The 24,813-nt window shown below is 42.5% G+C and overlaps 1 protein-coding gene and 1 non-coding gene across 3 annotated transcripts; one reads left to right on the top strand and one right to left on the bottom strand.

Moving 5' to 3' along the window:
• Positions 1 to 320: 320 nt before the first annotated feature.
• On the bottom strand, positions 321 to 18,375 carry LOC128598496 (histone H2A.V). 2 transcript variants are annotated; one of them, XM_053608940.1, is made up of 5 exons: positions 18,237 to 18,375; positions 10,664 to 10,741; positions 5,416 to 5,529; positions 1,528 to 1,657; positions 321 to 652 (listed from the first exon to the last, which is right to left on the bottom strand). In XM_053608940.1, exons 1-5 carry the CDS (start codon positions 18,237 to 18,239, stop codon positions 591 to 593), a joined length of 387 nt encoding a protein of 128 aa, XP_053464915.1. In that variant the 5' UTR covers positions 18,240 to 18,375; the 3' UTR covers positions 321 to 590. The 2 variants fall into 2 exon arrangements, with proteins under 2 accessions (XP_053464915.1, XP_053464917.1); XM_053608942.1 differs by having other exon boundaries at positions 5,473 to 5,529; positions 18,237 to 18,354.
• LOC128560689 (U12 minor spliceosomal RNA) lies at positions 12,280 to 12,429 on the top strand. Its single transcript, XR_008373141.1, has one exon. It is a non-coding gene; the product is annotated as a U12 minor spliceosomal RNA (small nuclear RNA).
• Positions 18,376 to 24,813: the final 6,438 nt, after the last annotated feature.

The following is a 24,813-nucleotide window of genomic DNA, read 5'->3' as shown; positions in this document are numbered from 1 at the left end:
ATTCATATAATTCCACTACCCCATTTCAGCCATAAAAACACACTTTTTCTTATTCTAATATCTCTGAAATTGGGATATGTCCCATAATTGGTTGTGTATCATTCTTTAACTGATAGTTTTTCTTTCTTTGTGGTAATGTTAAAAATGGTACTAAAGACCAATAGCATCTAAGGTTCACTATAACATGGCATCAATCACTGTAAAGCTATATTCCCAATTTCTGTTTCAAGATTACTTGGAATAACCAATTCAAGATTTAAAAAATTCATAGTCTGAGCAAAATATTCCAATAAATTGTGAACAGAACAGTTTTGAGACAATTAATTTTGTAAAAAATGGTTTATCAATTCTATTTTTGTATAAAACACGTGGGATAAACCTAGCCAATCAACATACAACTGTCACCACATGAAAAGGTACTTTTATCAAACTTCGAGTCTAAGAACGTACAAATGTTTCTTTTATGTCTACAGTAATTGTCTATGCTTTTTCATTTAACTGTTTTTAAAAATTCCACATATCCCCATTATTTCTTCTGTCCCAGTTACAGTACAATGACGGGCAGGAAGACGGTTGGTCAAAGCAATCCTCTAAGCAGTTTTCTGCTGTCCCTTCTTTCCAATCAGAGATTTGTGGATGTGAGGGATCACGCCTAGAATGAAATTTAAAAAGTTATTATTAAAAACTTCAGTTGGTCACATTGTAATATAATACTTTAGTGCTTTAAGCAAAAAGAGCAATTGTACAAATGAAATTTACTTAAGTCTCTTTTCACTTTCTGATTCTAAAGTATTATAACAAGAGATACTCCCAGGAGTCTGTGAACCTCTCTAAAACTACATGTAAATTTGTGTGTGTTCAGGTGCCTTTTTTTCCCCCGAGACAGTCTCACTTTGGCACCCTGAGGAGAGTGCCATGGTGTCATAGCTCACAGCAATCTCAAACTCCTGGGCTCAAGTGATTCTCTTGTCTCAGTTTTTCTACTTTTACTAGAGACTGGGTCTCACTATTGCTCAGGCTGGTCCTGAGCTCAAGGAATCCTCCTGCCTCAGCCTCCCAGAGTGCTAGGATTTGTGCCTGCCCTACCTCTACCCTTCACTGATCCTGATCCATTTTGATTATTTCAACCCTTTCAAGGACACTATGTTAAGCAATTTCTCAAGGTCATTTTTCAAATAGTTTAAAAGGCATGGGAAATATTTTAAACATCAGGTTTTAATTGTTGCATGAAATTTAAACAAAGAATTAGCTAAAATAAAAGTAGGAATGTATATGGACGACAGGAGAATAAATATTTATTAATATCATTATGAAAAGGTGGCTAGAATTGTAGTAGACTTAACATCTATGAAATTAAAGTTTATATGCTTTCTGCTTAACCATTCAAATGCACTGGATCAAAAACAGAAGAGGGGGAAGGAGGAAAAAAATCTAAAAGCCAAAAACCAAATGCACCTGATCATTAATCTAAATGATGTATTAGTTAGAAAGACCAATAATAATCTAAGCTTAAGTAATAATACATACCACCTCCAGCTATGGTAGCCTTGATAAGAGAATCCAATTCTTCGTCACCGCGGATTGCAAGCTGCAAGTGACGTGGAGTGATACGTTTTACTTTGAGATCCTTGGAAGCATTACCTGCCAGCTCCAGCACCTACAAAGCACCCACAGAGATAACACATCAAATAAAGAACAAACTGTTGGGAAAATCATTGTGGACTCCCACTTATAGCTAAAAGGATCACTCTAGCATCTGTACATAAAATACACACAAAATACAGTAAGTAGAACCTCTATAGCTGACCAACTCCCTATAAGGACCACCCTCAAGTTAACCTAATTTTCATAGATCAAACATGCATCACATGTACCTATCAGTAGAGTAGGCGTAGTTCCTTACATTGACCACTTCCATGTATCAACCAGTTTGTTACAGTCCTTGGGTGGCCAACTTACAGGGGTTCATATATATATATACTACATTACTATACATATATATGTATATATACATATTACAAATATGTGTATACACATACATATATATACACACCCATATGAGTATTATATTTTTCTTTCTATAATGCTTTTTTTTTTTTGAGACAGTTTCATTATGGTGCCCTTGGTAGAGTGCCGTGGTGTCACAGCTCACAGCAACCTCAAACTCTTGGTCTTAAGAGATTCTCTTGCCGCAGCCTCCCAAGTAGCTGGGATTACAGGCGCCTGCCACAATGCCTATTTTTTTGGTTGCAGTTGTCGTTTTTTAGCAGGCCAAGTCTGGCTTTGAACCCGCCAGCCCTGGTGTATGTGGCCAGCACCCTAACCACTGAGCCATAAGTGCCGAGCCTATAATGTTTTCATAAAAAACTCTCACCACTTCATTTGACCCCTTTTATATTCATTCATTCTCTGCTCAGGATAGAAAGTTGATCAAAAACTTATTTCTACATAGAAAGAAATTAAAGATAAAGATAAGGAATATTATCCCTTAGCCAAGATTCTAAATGTGAATATATTCAGAAAAAAAAGTCATGTATTTTAATATATCCAAGTAGTCTATTTTTGCACAGCCCTTAATGGCTGGAATATACTTCTTTAATAACTTTTGTAGAAAAGTTTTGTAATTTAAGATAATTATTTGTTTTTTGTAAAGATAGAGTCTAACTTTATCGCCCTGAGATAGAATGCCGTGGGGTCACATAGCTCACAGCAACTTCCAACTCTTGGGCCTGGGCGATTCTCTTGCCTGAGCCTCCCGAGTAGCTGGGACTACACGCACCCGCCACAATGCCCAGCTATTTTGTTATTGCAGTTTGGCTGGGGCCGGGTTTGAACTCACCACCCTTGGTATATGGGGCTGGTGCCCTACCCACTGAGCCACAGGCGCAGCCCTTATTTGCCATTTTTAACATCAGGGGACCCTATGAGCTACAGACAATAAGTTTCCTATAATCTGTGATGAATTTTCCACTAAAGGAATTTCAAATTCCTCGCTGGCTATAAAATTGCATTTTTTGGTTTGTTTTGCCTCCACAAACTATACTGGCATTATTAAGCCTTCCATGGAAGTAATTTAAAAAAAATTCCACAGAGCCTCTCCATTTTAAATAAAGCAGTGGTAAGCCCGGGCCTAAGAAAGAATAAAAATTTTTTTGAGACAGAGGCTCACTTTTGTCACCCCTAGTAGAGTGTCATGGAGTTATTGCTCACAGCAACCTCAGACTCTTGGACTCAAGTGATTCTCTTGCCTCAGCCTCCTGAGTAGCTGGGACTATAGGCGCATGCCACAACACCCAGCTATTTTTAGAGATGAGGGTCTCATTCTAGCTCAGGCTGGTCTTGAACTCATGAGCTCAGGCGATCAGTACGCCTTGGCCTCCCAGAGTGTTGGGATTACAGGCGTGAGCCATTGCGCCCAGCCTAAGAATCGATTTTTAAAACTACCCGTCCCCTACCCCATTTTCCTCAGGGATTCTGATTGGTCTGGGGATGCAGGTCTTGCACAGGCCTTAATTTTTTTCGGCAACAGTATTTTTTGAAAGCTCCCCAAGTGATTTCAGGGCAAAGCCAAGGAAGGCTGAAAAGTGATCACACCTGACCTAAACTCTTGGCTTAGGATTTCAGTATTTTATCTATATTAAATGACTAAAACGTCAAATTTAAATATCTGGAAATTATGTTAACTGTTAACATATATATTGTCTAATCTTAATCTAAAAAATTTTACCCAAAGTTCCCAAAGAGAAAGAAAATGGGAACTTAGATGAGACTTGAACATTATGAACCAGAATACTATGCCTCAACATTAGTGAACAAAAATGTACACTTTTCTTAAAGAGTCTACAGGCAAACAAGTAAAAACTAATGTTAAGCCTGAGAAAGAGGTTCTCAATCAGTACCACAGTACCCAAACAAAATCCCTTGCTCATGACACAATAAAGCTGAAACTATTAGGAATTCAATGTTAAATCTCCAATGGGACACAGATGATTTGGTGAACTTAATGAAATTACAGCAATGATAACCACCACACAGGTTAAAACCAAACCACTCCTTCCAACCACTTCTTCCCCAAGTAAGAACCTTCCTTCTTTTTCTACCAAATAAGCTGTCTCTACCACCTAACCTGCTTGCTACTCAAATTACTTCCCTCGCCTGGAACATAGTTGAGGAGTTCCATGCTTTTCTATTCATTTTCTTTAGGAGGGGTAGGGATGGGAAAAGTAGCAGTCCAAGAATTAAGAACTCTTGCCTAATGAATTTATTTTCCTGAAACATCAAACTAAGTAAGATACAGCATTTCACATGTACAACCCTGCAGAGAACTCAAAGGATTAAGTTTTTACCTCTAATCCTTTATCTCACCCTCAATCTTTTTTTTTTTTTTTTTTTTTGGGAGGGGGAAGGAGTTTTGCTTTGTTGTCCAAGCTGGAATACAGCAGTAGGACCATAGTCTACTGCAGCCTTGGCTCAAAGCAATCCTTTCACATCAGCTTCCCTAGGAGCTGGGACTACAGGAACCACTGTGCCAGCTAATTTAAAATTTTTTTTTTTAAGAGATAAGGTCTTGCTATATTGCCCAGAGTGATCTTGAACTCCTAGGATCAAGAAATCCTCTCACCTCTGCCTTTCAAAAAGCTGAGATTACAGGCATGAGCTACCATGCCCAGCCCTAAATCTTCATAAACTAGGAGGTTATGCTGTAACCTCACAAATACTGCCTATTGATTAAATACACCAGGATTTGCTTAATTAGTAATACAGTATTTTATAATCCTTTGTCAAGTCACTTAAAAGCATGGATTGCTGGATCTTGTTTATTTAAAAATAAGTATTCCAAGGTTGTTTTTTAATTTTTTTTTTTTTTTGAGACACAGTTTCATTATGTCACCCTTGGTAGAGTGCCCTGGCGTCACAGTTCACTGCAAGCTCTAACTTGTGGGCTTAAGCAATTCTCTTGCCTCAGCCTCACAAGTTTTGACACTGGTACTGGGAAATAGGCTGCTAAGATGCATCTACAACTGCTATAAAGAAACAAATGAGGGCGGCGCCTGTGGCTCAGTCCGTAAGGCCCGGCCCCATATACCGAGAATGGCGGGTTCAAACCCGGCCCCGGCCAAACTGCAACCAAAAAATAGCCGGGCGTTGTGGCGGGCTACCTGTGGTCCCAGCTGCTCGGGAGGCTGAGGCAGGAGAATCGCTTGGGCCCAGGAGTTGGAGGTTGCTGTGAGCTGTGTGAGGCCATGGCACTCTACAGAGGGCCATAAAGTGAGACTCTGTCTCTACAAAAAAAAGAAAAAAAAAAAAAAGAAACAAATGAGCAGATTTCTTTTTGAAATATATTCCCAGCGCTTCGGTCACTTAGACTAGTGAACCATTTGGATTTCCACACACAGCACACGTTCCCCCACAAACCTCAGCAGTGAGGTACTCCAGAATTGCGGCACTATACACGGCAGCAGTAGCACCCACCCTTCCATGGCTTGTGGTGCGAGTCTTCAAGTGTCGGTGGATGCGGCCCACAGGAAACTGAAAGAGAGATGTCACAGTGGGAAGTAATGTAGAGTCTTCACATTGCACTGAGTGTAATCAAAGGCTGAACAATATAGGCAAAGCACATTTTAGAAATCAAACCTATTCGGTAATTAATAGTTCCTACTGCCTGTGTACATGTCCTGGGAATTAGCTCCAAGTCTTTAATTTCTGCATAATATGGAAAAATTTCGTTATAAAATGAAGAAAGGCTCAGCGCCTGTGGCTCAAGCGGCTAAGGCGCCAGCCACATACACCTGAGCTGATGGGTTCGAATCCAGCCCAGGCTGCCAAACAACAATGACAGCTGCAACCAAAAAATAGCTGGGTGTTGTGGCAGGTGCCTGTAAGTCCCAGCTACTTGGGAGGCGGAGGCAAGAGAATTGCTTGAGCCTAGGAGTTGGAAGTTGCTGTGAGCTGTGATGCCACAGCACTCTACCCAGGGGGATAGCTTGAGGCTCTATCTCAAAAAAAAAAAAAAAAAGAAAATAAACTGTGCTGTGTTGTCATCAACTACACATTCAACATGGCCCAATAATGAAATTTACACCAAGTTTATACTTCAACATAATAGCCACATGAGACTTCAGCCCTCCACTAGCTTCCTTGACCCTAACTATTCTTTCCTCAGTTTCAAGAAGTCTCCTGAGAGCTAAGAAAAATCAGTATCATTCTCTCATTGTGACTTTCTACGTTCTGAGAAAGAGGATAATTTCTCATTTCCAAAGTATTCTAATACCACTTGTCTGTGCCCTTAACTCTCCCAATTAACTTTCTTACAGACCTTCCTTATCCTTCCCCATCATTTCAATAGCTCCAATTACTTCCTTTCCATTGGCTTTCCTTCTGCAGACATCACTGAACACTTCTCCACAAACCTATGATAACTGCTTCCAGTTACAGGTTAGATTATTTCCTTTCCAATGACAATTTAAAACAAATGCTAAAATATTTGCTTTCTTGTCACCCATTTCTGCCAATCCAAATTTGGCTTCTGTTAAACACTATCCTTGAAAATCAGCAGTGACATTTTAATTATTAAATCTATTAGTCTTCTACATCTCATCCTTAAGGAGAAAGAGCATTTTTTATTTCATTTACACTATTCTTTAAGTGATTATGAACTTCTCAAAAGCAGGATCTATGCTTTATTGTCCTTTGCAACCTTAGTGACTGGTATGTTACATGGCACATAGTAGGACCTCAAAACTTAATTTATTTTTTTAGAGACAGAGTCTTACTTTGTCATCCTCAGTAGAGTGCGGTGGCATCACAGCTCACAGCAACCTCCAGCTCTTGGGCTTAGGTGACTCTCTTGCCTCAGCCTCCCAAGTAGCTGGGACTACAGGCGCCCACCACAACGCCCGGCTATTTTTTTGTTGCAGTTTGGCCGGGGCTGGGTTTGAACCCACCACCCTCGGTATATGGGGCCAGCGCCCTACTCACTGGGCCACAGGCGCTGCCCCTCAAAACATTTCTTAGGCTTCAGAGACTACACATAGTTCTCATACTCACTCTGACTACTCCTTAGTCTTTTCTTTTTTCCCTTTCCTTCCCCTTCTTTGTTTCCTCTTCTCTTTCTTTCTAAAAACATGTTTCTGAGGGGTCCACCAAGGTCCATGTGTTCCTTTCTCATTCTCTTAGGTTAAGAAACTCATCCACGGGCGGTGCCTGTAGCTCAGTCGGTAGGGCGCCGGCCCCATATACTGAGGGTGGCAGGTTCAAACCCGGCCCCAGCTGAACTGCAACCAAAAAATAGCCGGGCATTGTGGCGGGCGCCTGTAGTCCCAGCTACTCGGGAGGCTGAGGCAAGAGAATCGCTTAAGCCCAGGAGTTGGAGGTTGCAGTGAGCTGCGACGCCACAGCACTCTACCCAGGGCCGTAAAGTGAGACTCTGTCTCTACAAAAAAAAAAAAAAAAAAGAAACTCATCCACACAGCTTGACGCCTGTACCTCAAGCAGCTAAGGAGCCAGCCAGATACACCAGAGCTGGTGGGTTCGAATCCAGCCCAGGCCTGCCAAACAACAATGACAATTACAACCAAAAAATAGCTGGGCGTTGTGGCGAGCGCCTAGTCTCAGCTACTCGGGACACTGAGGCAAGAGAATTGCTCGAGCCCAGGAGTTGGAGGTTGCTGTGATGTGTGATGCTACAGCACTCTACCCAGGGTAACAGCTTGAGGCTCTGTCTCAAAAAAAAAAAAAAAAAAAGAAACTCAACTACAGCATTTATTTTTATATAAATGATCTCAAATTTCTAATTCTATCATCTCTCTTAGAAATGTGAACTGATGTTCCCAACTTCTCAAAAATTTCACATATGGGCAGCGTCTATGGGTAGGGCGCCAGCCCTATATACTGAGGGTGGCGGGTTCAAACTCAGCCTGGCCAAACTGCAACTAACAAATAGCCGGGCATTGTGCCAGGTGCCTGTAGTCCCAGCTACTTGGGTGGCTGAGGCAAGAGAATTGCCTAAGCCCAGGGGTTGGAGGTGGTTGTGAGCTGTGACGTCACGGCATTCTATTGAGGGCAATAAAGTGAGACTCTGTCTCTAAAAAAAAAAAAGAAAAGAAAATTTCACATATTTTAATGAACTTCAAAATGACTGCACTTAAATTTACCTTGTAACTTGCCCCTACTACACACTTCTCTCTCCCTTAGGTTCTAAGCCTTACAGAAACCTTTGACTTCCTCTCAACCCTATTATCTCTTCACCCATTTTCCATACACACGTTTTCTTTTCTTTTTTTCTTTTTTTTTTTTTTTTTTGGTAGAGACAGAGTCTCACTTTATCACCCTCGGTAGAGTGCAGTGGTATCACACAGTTCACAGCAACCTCCAACTCCTGGGCTTAGGCAATTCTCTTGCCTCAGCATCCTGAGTAGCAGGGACTACAGGTACCTGCCACAACATTTGGCTATTTTTTTTTTGTTGCAGTTTGGCTGGGGTCAGGTTCAAACCTACCACCCTCAGTATATGGGGCTGGCGCCCTACCCACTGAGCCACAGGCGCTACCCATACACACATTTTCTATTATTCCTTCCCGTACCACTCTAATTTAACTATGTTACTGCATTTCTATACCATCTCCCTCTTCAAATTATGTTTCAAATAAATTCTAATTGAGAATTTACAAGACATCCAAAGAGAATGTGTGTGTGAAATATAAATTCCCATACTTCCTTCCGTAACACTTTGGGATCATGTGATCCTCTTGCTCAAACTCTCAATTTGTCAAGGTGATAAAATTCAAACCTTACATTTTGGCCTTCAATTTCTTGCATAAGTGCTTCTTATAAGTAGGGAGTACTTCCTTACTCATCCAGAAAATTTTGAGTTTGTAGGTTAAAATTGTAACAGTTCAAATACATGAAGTTTGAAAATATTTAGTGGTTTTGAGTCTAAAAACTGGGGCTATTAAGGAGATATTCAGAGGATGAATGGATAGTTCATTAGTATCCTCATAAATTATATCTTATCCTGACAGTAAATGTACCAGTATAAACACTTTCAAAATATTAAAACTACAGCATACTCATCTCAATATGACACAATTTTTAAAAGACCCAGGGGCCAGGCGCAGTGGCTCATGCCTGTAATCCTAACACTCTGAGAGGCTGAGGCAGGTAGACTGCCTGAGCTCATGAGTTTGAGACCAGCCTGAGACAGGGTGAGACCTCATCTCTAAAAATAGCGGGGTTTTGTGGTGGATGCCTATAGTCCCAGCTACTTGGGAGGCTGAGGCAAAAGAATCGTTTAAGCCCAAGAGTTTGAGGTTGCTGTGAGCTGTGACGCCAGAGCACTCTACTGAGGGCAACAAAGTGAGACTCTGTCTCAAAAAAAAAAGGAAAGACTCAGGAACGTAATTATAATCTTGAAATAACAGATACTGGCCAGGTGTGATGGCTTATGACTGTAATCCTAGCATACTGGGAGGCCCAGGCAGGTGGAATGCTTGAGCTCACAAGTTGGAGACTAGCCTGAGCAAACATCAAGACCCCATCTCTATTAAAAATAGAAAAACTGGGTGGTGCCTGTAGCTCAGTGGGTAGGGCACAGACCACATACACAAGAGGCTGGGGGGTTTAAACCCAGCCTGGGCCAGCTGAAACAATAATGACAACTGCAACAACAAAATAGCCAGGTGTTGTGGAGGGTGCCTATGGTCCCAGCTACTTGGGAAGCTGAGGCAAGAGAACTGCTTGGGCCCAGGAGTTTGAGGTTGGTGTGAGCTGTGACGTCATAGCACTCTACCCAGGGCAACAGCTTGAGACTCTGGCTCAAAAGAACAACAACAACAAAAAAAACAAAACAGATATTAAAAGAACAAAATTACCAAGTTCATTAAGCATTAAGGCTTCTTCTTCTTTTTTTTTTTTTTGCTAGCTTTGTCATCTTAGGCTGTTAAGACTTCTCCCCCCATTCCGCCCCCCCGAGACAGAGTCTGGAGCTGTAGCCCTGTAGAGTGCTGTGGCATCACAACTTACAGCAACCTAAAACTCTTGGGCTTAAGCAATTCTCTTGCCTCAGCCTCCCAAGTAGCTGGGACTATAGACACCTGCCACAACACTCGGCTATTTTTTGTTGCAGTTGTCACTGTTGTTTAGCTGGCTTGGGCCGGTTTGAACCTGCCACCCTCAGTGTATGTGGCTGGCGCTGTAACCACTGTGCTACGGGCGCCGAGCCAAGACTTCTACATTTGAGACAGGCTCTTACTCTGCCACCCAGGGTGGAGTACAGTGGCAGGATCACCGCTCACTGTAACCCTGAACTCCTGGACTCAATTAATCTTCCTGCCTCAGCTTCCCAATAGTTAGGACTGGAAGTAGTTAAATTTTTATTTTTTTGTGGAGATGTGATCTCAGTCATTGCCAGAAGGGTGGTCTCAAACTTCTGGCCTCAAGCAATCCTCCCAAAGCACTAGTATTACAGATGTGAGCCACTGTGCCTGGCTGAAGACCTTTTTGTAATTTGTTCTTATTTAGAGGAAGAGAATATAAATTGAAGTAACTTGTAATTTCATAAAGGTATGTAGTAATACAAGTACATTTCTGTAACTGATGGAACATTTAAGGGTCATGAATCAAAATAGTAAAGAAAATAATAAACTATGACAGCATGGATTCGTTACCTGTAGCCCAGCTCTCTGTGAGCGAGACACTGCCTTAGCCTTAGCTTTCCCACTGTCCTTTCCAGCTTTGCCTCCAGCCTAAAAGAAAAAAAGTTTTGAATGAAGAGTTAAAAATGCTACTTTGAAAGTATTCAGAAAAAACAAAATTTCTTCTAGTTTAAGTAGTTAAAAATATCTGAGATCTCCTTCCTCATATTAATATACATGAGATATATCACCTTTTATAATTTATAAACAAAGGAGGTCAAAACCTAGATATCTATTTAAAACGAGACTTCCGAAAATTTGAACATTTCTCAATTTTCAGATTCAAGAAGTGAATGTAACTCTTATACTTGCTTGAAGTATTTCATAATTGGGCAGTGTCTGTGGCTCAGGGGGGGTAGGGCACTGGCCATGTATACCGAGGGTGGCAGGTTCAAACCTGGCCCTGGCCAAACTGCAACAAAAAATAGCCAGTTGTTGTGGTGGGCGCCTGTAGTCCCAGGTACTTGGGAGGCTGACCCAAGAAAATCACCTAAGCCCAGGAGTTGCAGGTTGCTGTGAGCTGTGATGCCACAGCACTCTATCAAGGGTGATAAAGTGAGACTCTGTCTCTAAAATAAAGAAATATTTCCTAATTACTTTAAAAAGTCAACATAACATATATTACTTTCACAAAACACATTTAAAAAAAGTCCTCAAAAAATTAATTATCCAGGAATTCCAGTTCTAGGTATATACCCCAGAACCAAATGGATGGCCACTCAAGCAGACTATTAGTACAGCATGTTATGGTACTATGGTTATTATTATTCATAATAGCCAAAATGTGGAAGCAATCCAAAACAATCCAAGTGTCCACTGATGCATGGATACACAAATGAGGTAGATATATGGTGGTGCCTGTGGCTCAGTGGGTAGGGCGCTGGCCCCATATACTGAGGGTGGCGGGTTCAAACCTGACCCTGGCCAAACTGCAACAAAAAAAGTAGCCGGGCGTTGTGGCGAGTGCCTGTAATCCCAGATACTTGGGAGACTGAGGCAAGAGAATCGCCTAAGCCCAGGAACTAGAGGTTGCTGTGAGCTGTGTGATGCCACGGCACTCCACCAAGGGCAAGTGAGACTCTGTCTCTATAAAAAATATAAATAAATAAATAAAGGGTAAAAAAACAGAAAAAAATGAGGTAGATACAATGTTCTCCTTTAAAAAGGAAATTCTGATATAAGTAACAACATGATGAACCCCCAAGGACATTATGCTAAGTGAAATAAACCAGTCATAAAAAAGACAAATACTACATGACATCACTTATTTGACATCCCTAAAGTAGTTAAATTCATATATAGAAAGTACAAATGTGGTTGCCAGGGGCTGGAGAAAAAGAAAACAGAGACTTAGTGTTTAACACTAGAGTTTCCTCTTGGGAAAGTTCTAGAGATAGATGGTGGTGACGGTTGCACAACATGAATGCACTTAATGCCACTGAACTGTACACTTAAAATTGTTAAAATGGTAAATTTTATGTTATATATATATTACCACACCCAAAAAAGGGCCTTCAAATTTCTAAAGGAGTTAAATGAATACTTTCAACTATTGGAAAATAAGTATTTCTTAAAGAACTTTAATGCCCAAGCCTTAAACTTATGAGTAAGGAAAATAATGATTCGGGGTGATGCCCGAATCCTCACTACTTATGTGATACGAATTTCTGAGCGGTTAAAGGTTGCCCCAAAGGTGACCCGCCTACTTTGCGGGATGCCTGAGTGTTGTGACCCGCCCGTTTAAAAAAAGAAAAAAAAAAAAGAATTTTAACGTCCACTAATAGAATGGTTAAATAAATCACAGGATACAAATGCAATGGAGTATTATGTAACCACTGGAACAAATGAGGTATGTACGCATGATGACTTAGAACCTACAAATCCTATTTCTGGCAAGGTAAGGTTAAGTGCAAGTTCAATGAGCTTGTAAGTAAAAATTGGGTATTACAGAGTATGTGTGTACACATATATTTCTTGGAGGTAACACGAGTTATAAAAGTTATTTGCATCTAGGGAGGAAATAGAATACTAAGCATTTGACTTAAGAAAACTAATTTTCTTTCTTATCATTTGATTTTACCATTTAAGCCTATTACTTTCTTTTCTGTTAAAAAAAAAAAAATCAGTTTAGGATGGACATAGTGGCTCATGCCTATAATCCTAGCACTTTGGGGTTTTTTTGTTTGTTTGTTAGCAGGACCGGACCGGATTCTGATCCACAAGCCCCAATCCTAGCACTTTGGGAGGCTAAAGCAGGTGAACTGCTTGAGCTCAGAAGTTCAAGACTAGCCCGAAGAAGAGTGAGACCCAGTTTCTACTAAAAATGAAAAACGGAGGCAAAGAGGATCATTTGAGCCCAACAGTTTGAGGTTGCTGAGAGCTATGACGCCACATCACTCTACCAAGGGTGACAAAGTGAGACTGTCTCCAAAAAAAAAACAAAAAAATCAGTTTATAGGATTGACTAGCTGTTAGAGGATCTATACCAGTGATTTTTCCACTGATGTGCTACCAAAAAATTTTAAAGATAATTAAACTATTTTTGAAAGAAGTTCAAAGCACAGTAAGTATGTTCTTTTATTTTTATTTTTTTTTGATCAACATAATTTAAGTGTGCTATATACATTTAACTGCAGGTTCAAATGTGCTGTAAGATAAAAAAGGTTGAAAAACAATGTCCTGGGCGGCGCCTGTGGCTCAGTGGGTAGGGCGCTGGCCCCATATACCGAGGGTGGTAGGTTTGAACCCAGCCCCAGCCAAACTGCAACAAAAAAATACCTAGGCATTGTGGTGGGCGCCTGTAGTCCCAGCTATTCAGGAAGCTGAGGCAAGAGAATCGCCTAAGCCCAGGAGTTGGAGGTTGCTGTGAGCTGTGTGATGCCACAGCAGGAAAGGGGAAGGAGGAAGGAGGAAGGGGGAAGGGGGAGGGGAAGGGAAGGGGATATTGTTTTTCAACCTTTTTTATCTTACAGCACATTTGAAGGGGAGGGAGAGGGAGAGAGAGAGAAAAGAAAAGAAAAGAAAAGAAAACACTGGTCTATACTTTCAAATTAGAGGGTAAAACTTTAAAATGGCATATCCCTCTGTAATGCTTTCTTCAAAAAAATTTTAAAATCAAAATCAAACCTGTATAGTCCTTCCAATGGCATGACTCAGTGGATTAAATGCTTATCTCCCAAAGTCACATGGGGAAAAAAAACCCATAAAGCTTTGGCAGGTACAGAGGAAGAAAGAAAAATCATTAATTATTTTTTTGGCTGGGCGTGTAATTACTCCTGTAATCCTAGCACTCTGGGAGGCTGAGGTGGGTGGATTGCCTGAGCTCAGGTGAGGTTCAAAACTAGCCTGAGTCGGAGTGAGCCAGAGTGAGACTCTGTCTCTACCAAAAAAAGCTGGGCGTTGCAGCAGCACCTGTAGTCCCAGCTACTTGGGAGTCTAAGGGCAAGAGTTACTAAAGGAAAAAAATAAAAAAAATAAAAAAACCCTTCAAACTAAGATGAGTGAAAGCCAGTTGAAAGCAAAATTAAAAAAAAAAAAAAAAGAGAATTATTTTTTTGGAGCAGGGTGTGGTGGCTCATGCCAGTAATCCTAGCACTCTGGGTGGCTCATGTGGGTAGACTGTCTGAGCTCAGAAGTTAGGAGACCAGCCCGATAGAACAGCAAGATCCTGTCTGTACTAAAAACAGAAAAACGAGTCAGAGACATTGTAGTGGGGCACCTGTAATCCCAGCTACTAGGAAGGCTGAGGCAAGAGGGTCGCTTGAGCCCAAGAACTTTGAGGTTGCTGTGAACTGTGACACCATGGCACTTTACCCAGGGCAACAGAGTAAGACTATGTCCCCTCTCCCCCCCCCAAAAAAGAATAATTTTGTTTCTTTTTCCTTTCTTTTTTTGAAACAGAGTCTCACTTTGTCACCCTTGGTAGAGAGCCATGGTGTTGCAGCTCACAGCCACCCTCAAACTCTTGGGCTCAAGTGATTCTCTTGCCTCAGCCTCCTGAGTAGCTGGGACTACAAGCACCAGCCACAATGCCCAGCTAGCTATCTTGGTCAGGCTAGTCTTGTACTCATGAGCTCAAGCAATCCACTTGCCTTGGCCTCCCAAGGATTACAGGAGTCGCACAGCCATATTTTGTTTTCTTAAATAATTCAGCAAAAAAAAGAGACTGCCTTAAGTTTACTAGGGAGAACTGAGACTATACAGTTCTACCTGGACGCCTTCATGTGTATAACAACATAGAAACATACAATAACTTCTAACTATGTCATTATATGTTATACAAGATAAAAAGATACTGTATAATTTTTGAATTTTTGAGGTCAGCTCCATTAACAAGATAAGAAAACCTCTTCAATTCTATTTTCTCTGGTATAAAACATTTAAAAACCTTCCAGCTGGTCCTGAGTCTAATGTCTATCTCCCTACCACTGGATTAAGAACTAAGAATTAGTTATTAACTAAAAGTTACCAAATGGAAAATTCCCCAGGATTCCTAATTTATACAGTAACTACTTAGCTTAAGCATTTTTTTTTTTTTTTTGAGACAGAGTCTCACTTTGTTGCCCAGAGTAGAGTGTGTGGTGCCACAGCTCACAGCAACCTCAAACTCTTGGGTTGATTCTCTTGCCTCAGCCTCCCAAGTACCTGGGACTATAGGCGCTGGCCACAACACCGAGCTATTTTTTGTTGTTGCAGTTTGGCCGGAGCCAGGTTCGAGCCCACCACCTTTGGTATATGGGGTGGGCACCCTACTCATTGAGCCACAGGCGCTGCCCAACTTAACCAATTTTCATATCCTCACTATTTCAAATCTGTCACATTTGCTGTTTTATGTATTTTTTTTTTTTTGAGACAGAGTCTCAAGCTGTGACCCTGAGTAGAGTGCCATGGTGTCATCAAAGCTCACAGCAACCTCCAACTCTTGGGCTCAAGCGATCCTCTTGCCTCCATTTTTCTATTTTCAGTAGAGACGGGGTATTGCTTTTGCTCAGGCTGGTCTTGAACTCGTGAGCTCAAGCAATCCACCCTCCTTGACCTCCCAGAGTACTAGGATAACAGGCGTGAACCACCTAGCCCAGCTATCTTTAAGTAGACATAGGCTTGGTGCCTATTGCTCAGTGGTTAGGGCACCAGCCACATATACCTGGGCTGGCAGGTTTGAACCGTGCCCGGGCCTGCTAAACAATGACAACTACAACAGAAAAAAAAATAGCTGGATGTTGTGGTGGGCGCCTATAGTCCCAGATACCTGGGAGGCTGAGGCAAGGGAATCTCTTAAGCCCAAGAGTTTGAGATTATTGTGAGCTGTAACGCCAGGGCACTCTATGGAGGGCAACATAGTGAGACTCTGTCTCAAAAAAAAAAAAAAAAAAGTAGACATAGAATCAGGTTTTAAAAACTTTACTACATTAAGTGACTATTTTCTATTTTCTAGACTCCAGATAAAATACATTCCTTATACTTAACAAAAACAAACTTTTAGAAACAAAATATAAGCAATATATTGATTTTTATTTTATGAATGTAAATAGTATTTACATTCTATTAAACAGATTTTTAGATTTTTATTTTATGAATGTAAATAGTATTAACCTGGGTTAAGCCTGTTGGTTTAAAAAACTATATAAATATTGAGAAAATGAGAGAAAGAACAGGGTAAAGAGAAGGAGGTGAAGTACACTTCAGTTGGCACTTAGATATCAAGGTACTTTTTTACTAATTTAATAGACACTGGCTCATTTTCTCTCAAGTGTAAAATCAAGAATAACAACTCGATGCCTTCTATATTTTTAGCTATGTTAATGCTTATCTTTAACAGCTGTTTTAAATAAAGAGTATGCCATTAGAGATTGAGAAACATCTTAAAAACTAGCAAGAATCAGAAGAAAATCATCAACCTGAGCAAATCAATTTACAGATTAGATGTAATCTGTAACTCAGTTTGTGAAAGTACTTTACTATAAAGCACTGTCAATAACAACAAATTAGAACTTGGATGCAATTATCCATAAGGACGATTCCAGTTCTAAGATTTGAGCATTTTACAATAACCAAACTTTTTGTCCTCTCAACTGGCCAATCTGTTTACAGTTAGGTGCTACGTCTATTAATCCCAAACACGTCATACCAAACACAGGACCAATCATCTAACAGAATCTGCAGAATGACAACCTGGGGTTAAACTTTTAAGCAGGCAGTTTAGGTTAAAGTTATCTGTCTTTCCACAGAATCCTTAAAACAGTAATAAATACTACAAAATACTATGTTATTCCACAATAACAGTATTTTTACACCATCTCTGATGCAACGTACAGTTTAGTACCTTCCTTCTCTCAACTTTATTTAAAATGAGGCTAAAGTTCCAACCTTTAAAAACCGTGTATTTCTCTCTTAAGTGTGTTTATAATAAAAATGTGGATAATGTAAGATTAAAAATCCATAGCAGGTGCAAAGGAAGGTGCTTTTGTGTAACGAAAAACGCAAACTGAGAAAGATGGAGCCTTAACCTCTTTCGTGTTTACCTGGATGGAGCTGGAACATATTCTTCTCAGTAAAGTATCTCAAGAATGGAAGAAAAAGTATCCAATGTACTCAGCCCCACTATGAAACTAATTTATGGCTTTCATATGAAAGCTATAACCCAGTTATAACCTAAGAATATGGGGAAGGGGGAGAAGAAGGGGAGGGAGGGGGGATGATGGGCGGAGAGAGGGTGATTGGTGGGATTACACCTGCAGTGCATCTTACAAAGGTACATGTGAAACTTAGTAAATGTAGAATATAAATGTCTTAACACAATAACTAAGAAAATGTCAGGAAGGCTACGTTAACCGGTGTGATGAAAATGTGTCAAACGGTCTATAAAGCCAGTGTATGGTGCCCCATGATCGCATTAATGTACACAGCTATGATTTAATTAAAAAAAAAAAAAAAGAAAAACGCAAACTGCAAGTAGTGGGAAAATAACGGGAGTTCATTTCAAACCTAAGCAATCCCCTAGAACAAACTGTGTTGTTCTGGTCTATAAAACCGTTCTTCCCAGCTCGAAAGAACACGACTACAAGCCCCCTTCGCAGAAAATCTCATATTTACTGCCACCGGGATTACGTAACCAAACATCGCCAAAGACTTCTAACTTGTACAGCGGCATCCTGTTTGACCTCATTCGTGCCAAGAAACGATCGCAACAAGAACCAGCACTTGTCTCTCATCTCCGAGCCAAACCCGGCCACTAGACCCTGGTGTCCTCCTCCTCTCGGACCGGCAGTGCGGAGTCTCTGGCGTCGGGTCGGAGGAGACCTGTCGGCTCTGGACGAAGTTCGCGCTCTACCCAGCCAGGCCCAGCTCTCACCCGGACGCCCACGTAGGGCTCCGCGCCCAGGCTTGGCGCCCCCCGGCGGGCGGCTAGGGGCTCAGCCGGACGCGGCCCCTACACCCGCAAACTCCCTGACTCTACAGGTAGCGGCGCCGACGCCAGGGCCTCGGCGCTCGGCTCCCCAAGCCCTGCCCTACAGCCTGCGCCCCCGGTCCGCCTGGCTGCCCTCACCATGGTCTTGTCGCCGACTCTGCCTGGTCTCGGCCGCGCGACCTCCCACTGCCGCCCCGCGCCGCCGCCGCCGCTCTCGCAGCACCGACCGCCGCCGCCGGAGTCGGACAATACCCCGGGTCCGCCTCGCGCCGCCGTAGCCAATATCCTCTCGCCTTGCTAGTTTGAACACCAGAGGCTGTCCAATCGTGCACCTCCTTCTAGCAAGACTCCGCCCCTCTGGCACCGCCTCCTTAACTGCTGTTTGTTTTTGCACACGGCACGCGGAGGCGGGGCCTCCAGACCCTACACTAAAGCTGTCTCCGCCTCTCTCCACGCGCCGGAGCCTGAAGAACAGAACAATGGACCAGTGAGAGCTGGCGCCCGCGATGTAAGCCAATAAGAATATCGCCCGCGAGCAAGAGAGGCGGCCGCCAGAAAGGACAGTAGAATTAACCAATGAGGTGGAGCGATTTCAGGCGGCTCTGAGTTTCCCGCCCATTCTCGGTGTCGGTTCTCCCAGTTTTGAGACTTGTTTGCGACGGAGAATGCGGTTGGACCTCCTTCTCTTGGCGGGTTTTCACAAAGACTCTGGTTGCTTGGTCTTAGCTAGGACTTTGCATAGCGCGGGCGATGAGTTTCGAGATTGGACGGTCCTAATGTTTATCCGTTCTGGCGGACTGAAGTTCCTGACGTCCCCTTGACTCAGACCCGGGCAAGGACCTGGTTGGCCTCCTTGGTTCGCTTGTTTTCCTTACGTCATTAGGTTAAAGTTTTGGACTAACTCCCAACTAGGAAGGAATAAAAGGCTCAAAGGTGGAATTGTCTTCCCCTAGGAACCGTTGTGAAAATTAAAGAATGTATGTGAGAGCATTTGGCACATAAGCTGTCGATGGTTTTTCTTCCGTCGGCGGTGTTTCTACAGTTTCAAAAAGGCCAGTCACCATGTCATCATCTTTGTTTCAACTTGGACGTTGTAAGCCTTCTGGGAGAGCCAGCTCTATTTCACAGCTGAAGAAATGGGCTTAAAAACGTAGTCATTTGCTGGAAATCAGTCCGCTGATAGATAATCAGGATACAAGCCCATATTTGTTCTCATTCCAGCTTTAAATTCTTTCATTCTTTTCACGGTACGATGTCAATGAAGTAGAGCGATTTCACACAAGCGGTGTTCTAGCCACTGGGGAGTCAATAGTGAACAAAAGTTCCTGCTTTGTGGCCATGTCGTTCTCTTGGTGGGATTTTCCCAGGCTGGCATTTCAGAAATTTATCACCAGGTAGGCAATCCCTGTCCCAAAATTTGATCTTCTGACATGTACTGTGACTTCAGAGTCAGCCCCTGTCAGAGGAAGCAAGTTGGCGATGTGAGTCTTTAAGGAAAAGTAACTTGAATTTGAGAAGAGGAAGCGGGTGGGCTTCTGAACAAGAGTTTGGAAAAATATGAATGAAGGTATAGACTAGTGTGAGGAAGGAGAGTCCAGTGAAATTGCAACGAATGGAATATCGAATGGAACGATATCCTCAGGTTAATGGAGTCCAGAAAGCTAGGTAGAAGAGTTTGGACTTATTTGAGTAAACAGAAGCCATTATTTCCTGCTGCTCCTCTGTGTTTCTGGCCTTAGCGAATGGCATTACCAGTCTGCCAAGGCATAAGCTTGTAAGATATTCCTTCAACAAATCACTGAGGGCCTGCTCTTTGCAGGCACTGCACCAGGTACTGTGGATTCGATGTTTAGCAAAACAGACATGATCTCTGCCCTCAGGGTCCTCTACAGTAGGAATCAGATGTTAAAAAAAGTAAAGATACAAATACTGTATGTGAAACACTGTGAATTATAAGAAGTACAAGTGTGCTGAAGGAGAAGAAAAGGTTGCTTTGAGAGAGTAAAACAGAGGTTATGTAGTTGTAGGAAAATAGCATGTTGCATGGCAATAGTGATGCCATCTTGATGCAAAATTACCATTTGGTTCCTGCATACCAAGGTGTTCTGCAGCAAGGTCTTTAGACAATGCCTGTAGCCTAGATAACTCCTCATAGGGACACTTATCTAACCTCTCCAGTGGTCATGATTGGCAAGAAAGTGAGGCATGACCAACTGTACAGGTCTTTACCCTAACAGCTTGCTATACTAAGGATACTTTCTGGAGGGTAGGTGTGAGGATCTTCTATCTCATTGCTTCTCTTTTAAGTCCCTATTATATATTTCTTTCTGAGAAACTGCATTTTTCAGCCTCTTTTTAGGCCTCTCAGTTCCCTCAGCTTTTGGGGGCAGGTTTACATATGCTTGCTCATCTCAGAAGGTAGCTTAGTTGAGGTGGGTAGTGTTATGTAAGAAAGAGCATGTACAAAGGCCTCTGATGAGAGAAAGTGTAATCAGTGTGAAAGGACTGAAAGAAGGCTAGTATTGGACTAGGTCTGTCTTACTGCATCTACTTCCTAAATACCTCAAATCTGGCTTTTTTGTCCATGTCCATTGCCGTACTTCACTTTATTTAATTTAATTAATTAATTTATTTTTTCAGACAGAGCCTCAGGCTGTCGCCCTGGGTAGAGTGCCGAGGCATCACAACTCACAGCAACCTCTAACTCCTGGACTTGCCTCAGCCTCTCAAGTAGCTGGAACTACAGGCACCCACCACAGTGCCTAGCTATTTTTTTGGTTGTAGTTGTCATTGTTGTTTGGCAGGCCCGGGCTGTATTCAAACCCCCCAGCTCTGGTATATGTGGCTGGCACCTTAGCTGCTTGAGCTTTAGGAACTGAGCCTCTTTTCTTTTACATAGAGACAGAGTCTCATTTTATCGCCCTCGGTAGAGTGTCGTGACGTCACAGCTCACAGCAATCTCCAACTCCTGGGCTTAGGCGATTCTCTTGTCTCAGTCTCCCGAGTAGCTGGGACTACAGGGGCACGCCACAATGCCCAGCTATTTTTTGTTGCAGTTTGGCTTGGCTGGGGCCAAAGCTGCCACCCTTGGTATATGGAGCCAGTGCCCTACCCACTGAGCCACAGGTGCCACCCAGTTCAGTTTATTTTAATTTAATTTTATTGTTTTGAGACAGAGAGTCTCCAGCTGTCCCTCTGGGTAAGAGTGCCATGGTGACATCATAGCTCACAGCAACCTCCAACTTGGGCTCAAGCAATCCTCTAGTGTCTTTTCTATTTTTAGTATAGACAGAGGTCTCACTTTTGCTCAGGCTGGTCTTGAACTTATGGGCTCAAGCTATGCATCTGCCTTGGCCTCCCAGAGTGCTAGGATTACAGGCATGAGCCACTAAACCCGGCAATACTTCAGTTTAGACCTTGTCATTTCTTTTCTGAATTACTGCAAAAGCCAGTTAACTAATGCCCTATCCATTCTTCCTTTACTCCATCCTCTGCTCTTTCTTAAAATAAAAATAAAAATCTTATAATTTTTCTTCAACCTCATCAAATTTAGGACAAATTCAAATCATTAGCAAGGCATAAAAGCCCTGGATTTTTGGCCCTTGCTTATCTCATGTTTTGTTGCGTGCCCCCCAACCCCTCGTGATACCCTTTGCTTATTTGAAACAATCCTCCATCTCACCTTCTCCCTAAGTAACTTTTTTTTTGAGACAGAGTCTCACTCTGTAGCCCTGGGTAGAGTGCCATGGCGTCATTGTAGCTCACAACAACCTCATATTCTTGGGCTCAAGTGATCCTCTTGCCTCAGCTTCCTGAGTGGCTGGGTCCCCGGGCACCTGCCACAGCACCCAGCTAGTTTTTCTGTTTTTAATATGGAGGGGGTCTTGTTCCCTTGTATACTATATGCAGCTCAGGCTGGTCTCCCATTCCTGAGCTCAAGCAATCCACTCGCTTCTGCCTTCCAGAGTGCTAGGATTACAGGTATAGTCACCACACCTACCCTCACTGCGTAACTTTTAATCCTTCAAGAGTCAAAACAGATACTGCACTTCGCAGAACACCTTTACTTAACATCCTGATTTGGATTAAGTGCACTCTGTATACCTATGGCACCCAGTGTATATGCTGCTATCCTCAGTTCTTACCATGCTGAATTGTAATGTTCTCCTCGGTGTGCAGAACTCTTTTTCAGGTCATTATTCCTTTCTTGGTATACAGTACTTAGTATCATGATATATCAGCAAATGAAAGGGAAAAAAAGGGTGGCGCCTGTGGCTCAGTGGTAGGGTGCCAGCCCCATATACTGAGGGTGGCAGGTTCGAACCCGGCCCTGGCCAAACTGAAACAAAAAATAGCTGGGCGTTGTGGCAGGTGCCTGTAGTCCCAGCTACTTGGGAGGCTGAGGCAAGAGAATTGCCTAAGCCCAGGAGTTGGAGGTTGCTGTGAGCTATGACGCCATAGCACTTTACAGAAGGTGACAAAGTGAGACTCTGTCTCAAAAAGAAAAAAGAAAAAAAAAAAGGAAAGGAAAAAAAATACTAACACATTTTTAAGCCACTTAGATAGCCACAGTGGTCTATGGAAAGACCATACTAGTTGTATAATCTGCACAAGGTATTTAATATTACCAAGCCTGTTTTGTCATTTGTAACACTGCAAATAGCAGTAACTATAGGTTTTGAGTGAGGGTTAATTCAATAATGAATGAGAAAGTACCTAGCATATAAGAAATATCTGATGAATATTAACTTCCTTCCTTAGAAGGAAAATCATTTTCTCTCTCACCTGTCACTCTCTACCTTTAAGCTTTCATGTCACTGATTTACATTTTGATGAAAATGGAGTAGGTTGAAAAAAACTGGTTTTCATCACAGACAGTATTAGTTCCTTTATTGATACATGAGGTTTGACAATTGAGTTTGTGAACTCATCCTTAGAAAAAGTTGTCTGTTACTCATTGCTGAGTAGCACTATGATACCTTCAAAGTACTCCCCTTTGGGAAGTTATGCAACAAACCAGCAGCTGGTCTACCCTTGAAAGCAATTTTTTTTTTTTTTGAGACAAAGTCTCAAGCTGTTGCCCTGGGTAGAGTGCCTTTGTGTCACAGCTCACAGCAACCTCTGCCTCCTAAGTAACTGGGACTATAGGTACTTGCCACAATGCCTATTTTTATGTTGCAGTTGTCCTTTTAGCTGGCCTAAGGCGGGTTAGAACCCGCCAACCTCTGTGTATGGCTGGCGCCCTAACCGCTGAGCTACTGGCACCACCCCAATATATATATTTTTTGAAACAGTCTCACTATGTCACCCTCAGTTGAGTGCTCTGGCGTCACAGCTGACTGCAACCTCAAATTCTTGGGCTTAAAGTGATTCTCTTGCCTGAGCCTCCCAAGTAGCTGGGACTACAGGTGCCTGTCACAACACCTAGCTATTTTTGGGTTTTTTTTTTGTTGTTGTTGAGTTGTCATTGTTTAGCAAGCATAGGCTGGGTTCGAACCAGCCAGCCCCGGTGTAAGTGGCTGGCGTCCTAGCTGTTGAGCTACGGGCCCCCGGCCGGCTACACTAAATTTATAAAAAAATTTTCTTTGGCTGGGCCTGGTGGCTCATACCTGTAATCCTAGCACTCGAAGAGGACGACGCAGGAGGATCAATTGAGGTCAGGAGTTTGAGATCCTGCTGTCTTCTTCTTCTTTTCTTTTTGGTAGAGACAGTTTTCACCTTATCCCCCGGGGTAGAGTGCCGTGGCGTCACAACTGAAAGCAATCTACAACTCCTAGGCTTAGACAATTCTCTTTCCTCAGCCGCCCAAGCAGCTGGGACTACAGGCGCCCACCTCAACGCCTGGCTATTTTTTTTGTTGCAGTTTGGCCAGGGCCAGGTTCGAACCTGCCACCCTTGGTATATGGGGCTAGCACCCTACCCACTATGCCACAGGCACTGGCCACTTAATCAATTCTTTTGCCTCAGTCTCCCACTAGCTGGGGCTACAGGCCCCCGCCACAACGCCTGGCTATCTTTTTTTTGTAGTTGTCATTGTTTAGCTGGCCCAGGTGAGGTTTGAACCTACTGCCCCGGTCCATGTGGACAGCACCCTAACCACTGAGCTATGGGCGCTGAGCCTTGAGATCCTGTCTTTACTAAAAATAGAAAAATTAGCTAGTTGTGGTGGCGGGTGCCTGTAGTCCCAGCTACTCATGGGGGTGGGGGTGGGGACCTGAGGCAGAAGGATCTCTTGAACCTAGGAGGTTGAGGTTGCAGTGAGCTGTGATGACACCACTGTCACTCAAGGGGTCACAATAGCAAGATTCTGTTTCAAACTTTTTTCTTTTTTCAATAATAAATTAATCGTATCTTACTATAACATTATAACTTTATAAACTTTTTAATTTTTAAAAACTTTTTTGACTCAGCTCAGTGCCTATAGCACAGTGGTTACAGCGCCAGCCACATACACTGAGGGTGGCGGGTTCGAACCTGGCCTCGGCCAGCTAAACAACAAGGATAACTGCAGCAAAAAATAGCCAGGTGTGTGGCAGCAGCCTGTAGTCCCAGCTACTCTAGAGGCCAAGGCAAGAGAATTGCTTAAGCCCAAGGGTTTGAGGTTGTTGTGAGCTCTGACGTCATGGCACTCTACCAAGGGTGATATAGTGAGACTCTGTCTCAAAATAAACAACAAAAACTTTTTTGACTCTACGTAGTTTAAAACACAAACGTA

Source organism: Nycticebus coucang, chromosome 11, assembly GCF_027406575.1.
Source record: "Nycticebus coucang isolate mNycCou1 chromosome 11, mNycCou1.pri, whole genome shotgun sequence".
NCBI classification, from domain to species: Eukaryota; Metazoa; Chordata; class Mammalia; order Primates; family Lorisidae; genus Nycticebus; species Nycticebus coucang.
The sequence above is the reverse complement of the archived record's forward strand: the minus strand, read 5'-3'. Positions and strand labels throughout refer to the sequence as shown.

Excerpts from the sequence above, each read along its gene's own strand:
- LOC128598496 (XM_053608940.1), bottom strand. Across the intron at positions 5,530-10,663 it reads CACAGAGAGCTGGGCTACAG|TTTCCTGTGGGCCGCATCCA; the intron begins GTAACGAATCCA and ends TCTCTCTTTCAG. Across the intron at positions 1,658-5,415 it reads TGGAGTACCTCACTGCTGAG|GTGCTGGAGCTGGCAGGTAA; the intron begins GTTTGTGGGGGA and ends GGTGCTTTGTAG.